At 49.0% G+C, this 11,817-nt stretch overlaps 1 protein-coding gene across 2 annotated transcripts; it reads right to left on the bottom strand.

Moving 5' to 3' along the window:
* Nucleotides 1-9,538: 9,538 nt before the first annotated feature.
* LOC136538301 (protein IQ-DOMAIN 19-like) lies at nucleotides 9,539-11,578 on the bottom strand. Of its 2 annotated transcripts, XM_066530288.1 has the most exons (4): nucleotides 11,509-11,578; nucleotides 10,809-11,432; nucleotides 10,455-10,694; nucleotides 9,539-10,381 (listed from the first exon to the last, which is right to left on the bottom strand). In XM_066530288.1, exons 2-4 carry the CDS (start codon nucleotides 11,286-11,288, stop codon nucleotides 9,689-9,691), a joined length of 1,413 nt encoding a protein of 470 aa, XP_066386385.1. In that variant the 5' UTR covers nucleotides 11,289-11,432; nucleotides 11,509-11,578; the 3' UTR covers nucleotides 9,539-9,688. The 2 variants fall into 2 exon arrangements, with proteins under 2 accessions (XP_066386385.1, XP_066386384.1); XM_066530287.1 differs by lacking the exon at nucleotides 11,509-11,578 and having other exon boundaries at nucleotides 10,809-11,494.
* Between the last annotated feature and the right edge of the window lie 239 nt (nucleotides 11,579-11,817).

The raw sequence follows: 11,817 nt of genomic DNA, 5'->3' as shown, positions 1-11,817 counted from the left end.
GTATATGTATATAGTGTGTGCCTTTGCTTCACCAACCGACTGATATGATCCAAGGTCAAAAAGATTTCTCTCTCTACCCTTCTTTATTTTGTCATAACGCACAGCATGATAGTGACAATTAATATCCTAAAGTCAATTTTGTAAACTCAGGACAACCTTGCCGTATTCCAATTATTAAAATTTGACCAAGAATAGTGTGTAAAGTTGATTGCATGATGAAGATCCCAAAATATAATGGTGGCAGAAAGGCAAACCAATGATGATGCGTTCACTTAAAGAGTGATTTGTTACTATGAAGCTTCGACTATATATTTTTGTAGTCATGTGTGGGGTCACATGTTCTGCAACAAAAAAGTGGGGTCACATAACTTGTTGATAAAGACGCGTTACCTCTTAAATAGTCTAGGCAAGTCGTTTTCTTTGGCAGTAAATCACACAAGCGTCAACTGATTAGCCGTTCAAGAGAAAGAAAGGGTGGGAAAATGACCACATGTGAAATGCAATGGAGTTAGAGAGATGGCAACCCCGTAGCGTCAATTTTATCTCAAAGAGAGCTTTTCCTATTCGTTCTTTCTTGGTGAAGCATGCATGCATGTGGCCTGTCTTGTTTTCTCTTTGTATGATGGTTCTATGTTTTATTTTAGCGTTGCACCGGGGTCATCAATTTTGTGCTTAATCTCAGTATTTGGATGCGGACGTGGACACATGAGCTCTGAGAACTTTATATCTGACACGGACACGTGGATCCGGTCTTTGTGGTGGAACCGTAGTATATGCGACGCAGACACGTGAGCTCCGAGTAGAGGTTGATTCATATCGAATGCCGACACGTAAGCAGGGATCGAGACTTGCTATTACCTAGATGATGACGTTACAGTATTTTAGGTGTATAGAAGACTTTCATTGAACTTTTATAAAATTTATTACCATGTCTAAAATCACTGAATATACTACTCTCACCAATTTATTTGGTAAATTTTAAGTCTCGTGTTCTCATAGGGGTAGAATGTGTGTGTTCATAGGAGATGAGTGTACAAACATGTATGAGCATCTGTATTGTACTATGATTCGTAAAAATGACAAGATATTTCTTCTCCATGTAGTATATATTTGAAAAAACGTAACTTATTTGTAAAAGTATAATTTATATGAAATTGTAAAGGTCGATAAGATTTGCAGCTTTATAGCTCGTTATTTTTTTATTTAAGACCATTTCTATACTGGAAAATTTGATACGATCATTTTTTTATTGACCAAGCCTTCCTAATTTGTGAATTTTAATTAGTTATTTTATCGTTGTAGTGTTATATAGAGAGAGAGATATAACTGAGCCCAGCTGCTAGCCTCGTGGAGATCGTATTGAGCCTAGGTGCTACCCACCAGGAGATCGAGTCGGATTTTGTTCGGTCCAATTTTCTTTTTTTTTTTACCGGAGATCTTTTTTTCAGTCCTATAGTCCGATCGTACTAAGGGAGTTCGGTTTGGACCTTGCAGCCCGCGTAGTCACCAAGGGGAGGTGGACGAAACCTCTACCTATTTTTTAGGTGGTAATAGATTGTCACTAGTAGAACATGAAATATATATATATATGCCCCTTTGGATTTATCAATGTCCCCCCAATCCAACACCTCAGACGTTGAATCAGCATCTGAGGGTTGAAACTGAACTAGATCACCTCCTCCGCTACCGAACTGAGACCTCTGATGGTCAGGGCCTATGGGCACAGTTTATTTTTTTTTAAATATAAATTATCCTTACTCTCGAACATATTGTAGTGTCTTGTGCTATACTATATAGCATCCCTGAAAAGTAATCGATTGAACCAAGGCAACAACGACAAAAGAACATTATTCATGCGAGCAAGGAGACATGCATGCAAGATATCAAGATTGTTATCTGTGAAACATCATCTGTATAGTAGCAACTAGCAATATATGTACATGCAAGATATCAGGATTGTTCAGACACAAATATATGTTGGGTTTAAGGGCTAATCGATCAATCCCGTCCTTCAATCTGTGTTGGAGATGCACCATCATGATGGATCCTACTGATCTTTACCCTTTAGGGCCCGTTCGTTTAGGGGTGATTCTGGACTGGAACTGTTCCCGGTGACGCTAGCTATATAAATTAAAGAAGGAATTCCGGTTGAAATGATTCCATGCCATCAAAACCTGGTAACCGAACGTAGCCTTAGTAGTTTTTGTTGAGGTGGTTGGATAATGTAGTATAAGCATTTTGGTAGACAATCTCTTTCCTCCCCCAAGTGGTGGTGGGCACCACCATATATATATCCTCCCTCTGCTATCGATGGTGTTAGTTTTGAACAAAGTTCTTTTGCGAGGAAGATTACTGGATCCACATTTTGTTTGGGAAGGATTCAAGTTTAGTGGAACTTTGAAATAAATACTACCTCTGTCCCCCCAAAAAACTTGATGCTTTAAGATTACGAATTTGTACAAAAAAACTTAATGGTTTAGCTTTTGGAACTAGGTTTTGTGTTCTTGAGATTGTGGTTTGCATGTCTGCAGGCATTCTTTTTATTTAGCGGCTTATTCCTTAATTAGCATGGATCACATTTAACAAATAGAGATACAAGAATAATTTTAATTGATCACTAATATGTCCTAGAAAGCTTTAAAACAAAGTTTTTTAGGGGATGAAGAGAGTACTAGCAAATTAGCATTTGTTGAATATCTTCGGTTGATCCATAAATAGGCACAGGCTGCAGGCCCTGTTCGATTCTCTTATAATCCGTCTTTTTCAGCTTGTTTTTTCAGCCGGAACAGTGTTTTTCTCTCACGACAAATCAGCCGAAACAGTGTTTCGGCTTTTTTTTTCAGCGAAGCGAACAGAGCCATATGATCATGGCACCCAGCGCACGGAGAGAGATGCATCTGAATCTGATGATAGTGATGTAGTAATTGTCTAAAATCAATTATAAAGCATCCTTTTATCGAAAAAAAATATATTATATATGCTGCACCTGCGAGCAACATATGTAGAGACGATGATATATACTAATTCCTTGCTGAGGCGACAAATCAAGGCTGGTGCAGTGCAGGCAGTGGCCTTTGTGGTGAGCCGTCACAATTAGCTAGGCACGGCAAGGTCGGCTTCAAATCTTCAATTCGTAGCACGTTGGGCCCGTCCCTTTGCATCTCACAGATAGACCGGTAAGGGAACGAAGCTGGTGGGTCGTCATTCGCATGGGCCTCCAACTGGCTTAGAGGTCGCACATATAAATGGGCCGGGGTCAGGCGTTCTGGGCCCAATCGGTCTGGGCCAAGGCAGCTTAACCAGTGTGGTAAGAATTAAGGATGATTTCAACTGGGCTAGAATAACGACGTGTCTCTCTTAAAACATATATAAATTAATTATTCTGTGTTGTTCTCGATCCATTTTTCAAAAATGAAGGGATTCTATTTCAACTGGAAAGAAGATGAGTTCTTAGAGGCGGGTCTTAGGAAAACCAAAAGGCTCTGGCAAAATCACAATCAAAGAATAGATGTCTGTCTGTTTCGACTCTGCCACAAGAGCTGCAGGCTGTATTGATGTGGCTTGAATATCTACCTGCTCTTTCTGCAGTTGCTAGAGCATGTCGCAGAAGGCGGCAGGCAAAAGTTTTGTTTTTTGGTGGCATAGAAGTGATTTTCCAAATGTTTTTTAGAAGGGCCTGAGAGTTATCTGTGAGAGATCTTGGACTCGGGTTTAAATTTACTGGCACATGTTGTGCACTTAAGAGCTTGTATGCTTCCTTGGTGGTACAGACTCCATGGAGTGCAGGTCTCCAAATGAGTACATCTGAATCTTGAGATCTTACTATCGGAGTCTGTAGGATTCTGTGGGTTAGTTCTTGAGAAAAGATACTGCTAATGAGAGGGCCTTTCCACGAGGAACTATTGTGATCAATGAGCTCCTGCACATTGTTGGGTAAAGGTTGATGGTGACCGGGAGTGTTAGACGGTCATGTATGTGTTCCCAGTCTAGGCACCAGGGATCGGTCCAAATGTTGCAATTGCCTTTGTGAATTTGATAAGAGCAATGTTCACTCAGAAGGTGCTTGATATTAAGGATGGAGCCCCAGAAGACAGATCTTGGACCATAAGAGGGAGCTTACCAGAATGAAGTATGGGGAAAATATTTAGATTTCAGAATACAGTATAGAAGAGGATCAGCTTGGGAAGCAATCATCCAGGCCGAATGGAGAACTAATTCGCCTGGCTGATAAGCCATGGCTGAAAGTACTGTTGGCTGATTTATTGGGAGAGAAAAATACTGTTTGTTGACTGAAAAAAGTACGACTTATAAACCAAGCAAACAGGACGTAAGCCTTTATTTACTGTTTGAAGGTCTCTGATGCCCAAGCCACCTTGTGCCTTAGGTTTACAGATCTCGGACCAAGCTCTGAAATGAATAGGGTTGGTGGGATTCTCCTCCTGAGCACCAGCCCACCAGGAACGTTTAAAGATAGAATTGATTTTTTGAAACAAAGAGGATGGGAACAGAAAGTTCGGATAACTTTTTGACCATCATGAGATCAGAGTCCAGCAAGCCGGTGAGACGAAGATGCAAAAGAGGAGCAAAACCATTCCCACCAATTGCACTGGATGTCTAAGCATGTGTTTGGATCTAATCCAGTTTTTTTTTTTTTTTTTTTTTGTGGTTGAACCCATCTCGTGTTTGGTTAAGGGATGGGGTTATCCCACATTTTCTATTTAGATGGAGATAGATCGGATGTGCTTTCAGATTCCTGACAAGTGGGTCCCGCACATTAGCCACTCGAACACCATCTTCTACCCACCCGCCCTATTCTGGTGCCCAGCGCCACCGCTACTCCCAGCCTCGATGGAGGAGGGCCGCGCCTCGGACCTCCATGGCGGGTGGCTCCCTCGGCTCGGTCTTCCCCGAGTGGCCCCAACGCATGAACGCCGTGCTGCCCCACGCTAGCGCAACCCCGTCTGGCGCCCGACTCGTACCTCCATGGCTAGCGGCTCCCTCAACTCGTCTTCCCCAAGCGCCCCGATGGAGGAGACTGGCGCCCGACTCGGCCTTTGTCCCCACGCGCCAGCTGCTCCCTTCGCGTCAAGAAAGAATATTCCCTTTCTGGGACAACCTCAACCCAGCAGTATGGCAACCAAACGCAACAAAAATCGGATCCAACCCGCTCCGACCCGTTCGGACCTCCCATCCAAACAAACGCTAAATAGATATCCGCACAAGAATTCTCGGCAAGAAACAAGATCCGGTGAGGTTGAAAAGATAGACAACGATTATATTCTCCTAACAAAAGAAATGACTGCAGATCCAAAAAAAAAAGATTGTGCAGTCATTTTTAGTTGTTTCAGTCCAGAAAATTGACTGGTCGAAATCATTAAATACTGCAGTCTGTCTGATTCTTTAGGTGCAAGGCTGAAAATTAAAAGTGACTAGAATCGCAAAGAAAATTAACCGAATGTTTTTTATCAAAAAAAAAAAAAAGTTAACCGAATGTTAGGAGTTAGACTGCGTACGGTCGGTCAAGCCAGTAAAAAATGAAAAGGAAACCTAACGTGGCATCCACGCGGCCTAGAGGACTGCCTACGGATCCAAACTATCCCTTCACGTACAGTATGACAGTATGCACCTACATATACAGTTTTACTGTTGTTCCTTTCGAAATTTATTTAAAAGTATCTTTTTTTCACCTTGACCTTGCACTCTGCGTGACCACACCTGATGAGTGATGACGACCACAGGAGCCCTCACCCTCCTAGCTAGCACGATCGCACAGCCGATATCCAACCGATCGACAGATAAATGATACGGTAAATAGTCTCCGCATCAAAATCTGAACGGTAATGCTACGTGTCTTAAGTGCGACCCGAGTAAATCGTCCGACGCTCTCACAGGCCCCCGTCTTGTTACTTGCGCTTTTACCCCGGCGCTCGCTTTGATCGTGAATTTATTAAAAAATCACATATCTTTCTGAACAGTAATCGCTCTGATCCGTTTACTCCTCTCATGTCATGGTGCCTTGCGGTTGCCCGTCCTAGACGCGGATGCGTACTCTCCTCGCTACTGCCGCGCGCCCCATTCGCTGCCGCTCGCTTGCACCCCGTCGCGCGCCTCTCTCGCCCCCTCCCGTCGCGCGCGCTGGTGCTGGTGGGGCTCGCTCCGCCCGTCGCGCGCGCCGCTGGCCCGGCCAACCCAAGCCCGATGCTGGTGGCGCTGGTGCTCGTGCGTTGCCACTCGCCACCGGCTCCCACTCCGACGGTCGGGATTAACCGGCACAGGCGCCCCCCTCCCTTATGTTGCAAATATACGATTCAAGTGTTTCAGACGTTTCAGAGGTATATTGCAATTGTTTCATATGGATGTGATAAAAGTAGATTCGGGATATTGCATATGTTGCAAGTGTTTCAGAGACATGTTGCAAGAGTTTGTTCAAAATATTTCATCTGTTCTAGATGTATGTTGCAATAGTATGTTCTAAATGTTTCATCTGTTCCAGTCTTTCGATGTAGCAAGTGTTTTCATGTTGCAAGTGTTCTATCTGGATGTTGCATATGGTTTCACACATATGTTGCGAGTGTATGTTCTAGATGTTTTATCGGTTTTAGACGTATGTTGCATTTAAGTATTTCATGTTGCACGTATTTCATGCTGTTCGGAGAGTCAGGAGGAGAGGGGGAGTGATGGTGCCATGGAACAGGCGTCGAGAAATGGGGTGCGGTGAGTCAGTGGCTGGCGAACGTGGCGTGCAACGCGCTGGGGGCCAGCGGTCGGGGGCACGATGAGGCGGGGTGCGCGGATGGGCATGGGTTGAAACGAGGCAGATGGGGTGAATTACGAGCGAGTCGTATATACATGACGACGACACGATGCGCATGCAAGCATAACGAATTAAAAGACAGAGCAGGCTGTGCAGATACGCCAAGAAAACGGATGTCCAATGGAATCTTGTCCCGTCAGACGTACGGACGTACGTCCCAAATCTGAACCCATTGGCCTCGTTCGCTTGGAGGAATTTTGAAGAAATCTGGATAAATCTGTGAGAGAAAAACACTGTTCCGGATGAAAAAAAAACGGATCAAGCCAAGTTTAAGGGCACGCGAACGGGGCGGTCATCGGGTCATCGCTTCTCGATCTCCCTGTATAATAAACCCCTGAACCTGAAGAGAAACAAACGTCCCTCCCGTGCAGGTGTCACTGGCAGGTGGCCCCATGTACCATTGGCAGACAATTTTCTAATTTCTGCCTGTGGTTCCACTTCCAAATTGACTTAAGCGAAAGGTTTATGAAAACCTGTCTTTGGGTTTGCAGCGGGTTCATGGAGTTTTCGTGGTGGAAGTTTTGTCATCATAGCATTGTGATTTCATAAACAAAATATTGTCATTAATCATTGCTCAAATTTTAGTTACCCAATTGGATTACACTCCCAACTTGGCTGTATAAAACTGTTTTCATAAACATTTGGTAAAATAACTTGCCCAAGATATATAACTGAGAGAAAATTAGAAGAAGCCAGTATTCTCAGCTTCAGCTAGCTTCCCCTAAGGATACCGTGCATGTGAGAGAAATTGAAAAACAGCTTTTAGAGATAAGCTATTTTATCAGAACTCATTTGGCAGCAGAAACTGAAAATAGTTTTATGAAACGGGGGCAAAAGCTCTACCAAACACATCCAGTTTTTGAGACCCAGTCTCGGTATAGTACGCACAACGGGAAAAGCGATGAGAAAGTCTCGAGCCTCGAATTTTTAGCACACTGTGTGTGCTTTACGAAACGATAGAGAGAGGCTCATTGTTTGAGCTAGCGGGGAATGGAAGGGGTGAACACGGGCACGGGGCCCAAGGGCCACTAAGCGTGAGAGGACCGGAGCGGGCCAGTGTTATGGGCCTAACTTGTGGCACGATGCCACAGCGACACAGCGTATGACATGATGTTCGATCAACCAGCTAACTGAGGGCTCGTTTGGATTGCAGCAATTCCAAATGAATGCAGTTACGAAGGATTCAGCGTTGCCGTTCCTCTGGAAAGGAAGGCTTCCATTCACAAAACGCAGGAACGCTACTCGAATCCAAAGTTTTCGCGTATGCCCGAGACGGACGGACGCGTGCATGTAAGAAGCCGGTAGAAAGCAAATGTTTTATGCCTCTTCTTACCTTTCCAAAGTGGTCAGCTGCTCATCTTCTTGCTTGAGCTCATGGCTATCCGTCCATGGCTGACCTGGCACCAAGCTGGTGTGTGGGAGGGAGGGGGGCGCGGGTGGCTGGCAGGCCAGCGGCAGTGTTGGGCGATGGCTGCGCGAGGCAGCGGCGGACTCAGAAAATATTTCAGGGGGGCTAAACAACACTGTTGTTCGATCTTAAGTCTCAGCCCCTCTACACTATAGAACTTTGCCTAAAAATTAATGGGGGCTTCACAGAGGTTCCACTACTGCAATATGGGTAGGGAGGGCTTGAGCCCCCCGCCCCACCCCTGTGTCCGCCCCTGGCGCGAGGGGCAGTGGCTACCCGAGGGGCGACGACGGCTGCAGCGGTGGCTGCGTCGGCGGCGGCGTAGCAACCAAGAGAGAGACTATGAGACTTTGGAAGAGAACGCGGTGAAAATGAGAAGGCAAACAAGTGGATGAGAATTGCTCCGAACTTTGGTCCAATAACCAAAGATAGTAGGCCCCACATGTAAGTGAGAGCGTGAGGGGATAGATGACCAATGCCATCACAAGCCTAGAGAATTCCGTATGTACTTTCATTTATTAAACAAGTGTTCATCGCTTTTATGTCTCATGTTTTGGGAATCCTGTGTTATAATTCTTTTGTTCCAAACACTCCGACCTATATTTTTCTGTGTTTTTTCTTTCCTTTGTTTTTCCATAACACCTATATTCTATTTCTACGTTTTTTTCCTTTTCTCTGTTTTACATTCCTGCCCTGAGTTTAAATAGGTCGTCCTTGACTCTCCCACTCTCTCGAGTTTTCTTTCCCCACGCTACAGTAGATCGCATGCGACTCGAAGGCGACTCCGGCGCCCCTCGCCGTCGGTGTCCTTCTGGGCGTCCTCTGTTTGCTGAAAGCGTCAAAATGACTCGTCGTCAGCAACAGGTTCCAGAAAGCGTCCTCTGTTTGCTGACGAACAACAGAGCATGATCCTCTCTATCAGTTTATCTGAAAAAAGATCGTTCAATGACAGAACGCTGCTCACTCTATAGTCTGTAGAAACGTCTTGGTCTACGAGTATCAGGACTCGACAAAACGAGAGGTACTCCGACAGCAATACAAGAGCCCTATGCTTGATTCTCGGCACGCAAAAACACCAGTCTCATCCAGTTATCCAAACCCTGGAAAATCACACACACATTTTCCGTCGCCACGATTTACGTGCTGATAACTTTAACTTAATTTAAAGGAACACGTGTAATATTTCTATCTCTAAATAAATTTATTAAAAAACTATATTCAAATATTTATATAATGATACTAATTATGTATCATAAATATTAATATTTTTTAATATATATTTAATTAAAGTTGTTTCTCGAAAACAACATACGCAGGGAGTACAGATTTTGCAGGAACCTGCAGACTTCAAAGCCCATTCCCTACAGCCCTACAGCTACAGGCACGGCAGCTTTTCATCTTCCCGCTGCAGAAACCATGTGTGAGTGAGTGAGCGAGCGAGAGCTCGCCTGCGACTGCGAGGTCGTCTAAGCCATGCCGGTGTTATCGACGGTCAGTGACCAGTACGTGGTGGTGGCGGCGGTCATGACCGTGCTCGTGGACCCGCACTCGCTGTCGTGCGCCGACGCGCTCCACCGGTCGAGCCTGGCGCCCCAGGGGCACGCCGCGGGAGCGCTGGCCTGCGACGGGCACCGCTGCACGCGCGCGGGGCCGTACCTGGGCGCCACCAGCCCGCGCGCGCCGGGCGTCGCCTGCGCCTGAGCCTCCAGCGACGCCCTGCGCCGCCCGCTGGGCTGCCAGGCCGCCTCGGCTGCGGCGGATGACGACGACACCGACAGCCTCTGCCGCGGCGCGCTCTGGGACCGCGCCTTGGCGCGCGACGACTCCGTGTTCGCCATGTAGCTGGGCACGAACATCGGTTGGTCGGCCGCGCCCTCGTCGTGCTGCTGCCTCGACGGCGCGTAGAGGTACGGGATGGCCCGCGCGGTGGCGAAGGAGAAGTCGTCGTACCGGCCGCTGTACGTGCGCGCGCTGGCGTCGGTGAGCGCGGTCGGCGTCGGCGAGATCTTCTGGTATAGCTCGTTCTTGGACGGCGTGCGGCACAGCGGCGTCGCGTAGCAGCTGCTGCGTCGGGACGACGTGCGCGGCGTGCCGTGCGCCTCGACTCCGCCGGCGCCGGTGTCCACCTCCACGATCTTTACGTTCTCCTCCGCCACGTCCTGAACGCGCATTGCCCGTCAGACTCCCCTGTTCGGATGGCTGCGGTCTGTCGCGTAGGGGATTGCCACGTACCTGGTGGTGCCGGAGCCGGTGGTGGTGCGGCGAGCTGCGCCGGGTCTGCGTCGTGCGCGGCGTCCGGACGGGCTTGTCGTCCTCGAGCATCCGGAGGCGCGCGGCGCGCGCCCTGTTCTGCGAGGCGACGAGCGCCTGCATGCAGCGCAGGGTGTGGCTGGCCTGGCGCCGCACCAGGTGGCCGCGTACCAGCGCCTGCAGCTTGACGAGCCCCCGCAGCGCGCACAGCGCCTTCCTCGCCTGCAGCCAGGCAGCGTCACGTCACGCAGCCCAAGGATCGATGCGATCGAGGTCAAGTCAACAATGGATGCAAGCACCGCGACAAGTCAAGCGATAGCCAGCCGGGAAACTGACCAGGTAGGATCTGAAGACGGCCTGGATCTTGATCGCGGCGGCCTCCTCGATGCCAATGACGGTGCGCTTAGACCCCGGCGCGGACGCGGAGAGCCTGACGACTGCCGCGGCGGCCTGCTTGGCCGCCATGGCCGCCTCGGCCGCGGCGGCGGTGGCAATGGCGACGGCGACGGCGTGCTGGTCCGGGTCCACCCTTGGCTCCAGGAAGCCGTAGGGCGGGAGGCGGCCCTGCGCTGCAGCGTCCTTGGCCGCCGACCCCGGCCCTGGCCCGGGCGACGCCGCCGCCGCTGCCGGGCGCCGGAAGCTCCACCTCCGCTTCTCCTTAGCGCCGGGCGTGGACGCCGGCGTCGTCGTGGCCGCCCCCGGGACCGGCAGCGCCAGCGCCAGGTAGGGCTCCGCCGCCGGCGCGAGCGGCCCGGCCTTGTCCCTGCCCCTCCTGCCCGGCAGGAAGCTCCTGAGCCACTTGCCCGCCTTGCCCATCTGCGGACTGCGGCGGCGTGGAATCAGAAGGTGTCACTGACCCAGCCGCAGCGGTGCGGCCGCATCGCAGGCTTGCAGAGGAAGAGACCGGAAGCTATTGGTTGGCCTGACGCTCACGGCACGGCGAGGTCCGGCATGTGGCAGCTGCGTGCGGAAGCAGTGGATGAGTGCAGCGGAGGGGAACAGGGAGTCGAATGGAAAATGGAATGGAATATATTACAGCGAGCAGCGGGCGCCAAGGCCATGGCCATGTGCGATGCAGCAGCGCTGCGCGCGGCAGATCACGCCTGCAATAACTAGCAGGAGACCAGCCCAGGACCAGGACCATGACCGGCAGCCGGCAGCCGGCAGGGGATCCAGCCATCCAGGCGGGTACGCACGTCGATGGCGCGCTCTTGGTTCGTTTGCCTGCGCAAGGGCGTATCCACGTGGCAAAATGTGAGAAGCTGAATGGAATTCTGGATCTACGAAACCTGAATGGGGGTTTCGTGCTGATTGCTCATCATCAAATGTTGCAAGCAGCGACAGA

Source organism: Miscanthus floridulus, chromosome 2, assembly GCF_019320115.1.
Source record: "Miscanthus floridulus cultivar M001 chromosome 2, ASM1932011v1, whole genome shotgun sequence".
NCBI classification, from domain to species: Eukaryota; Viridiplantae; Streptophyta; class Magnoliopsida; order Poales; family Poaceae; genus Miscanthus; species Miscanthus floridulus.
The sequence above is the reverse complement of the archived record's forward strand: the minus strand, read 5'-3'. Positions and strand labels throughout refer to the sequence as shown.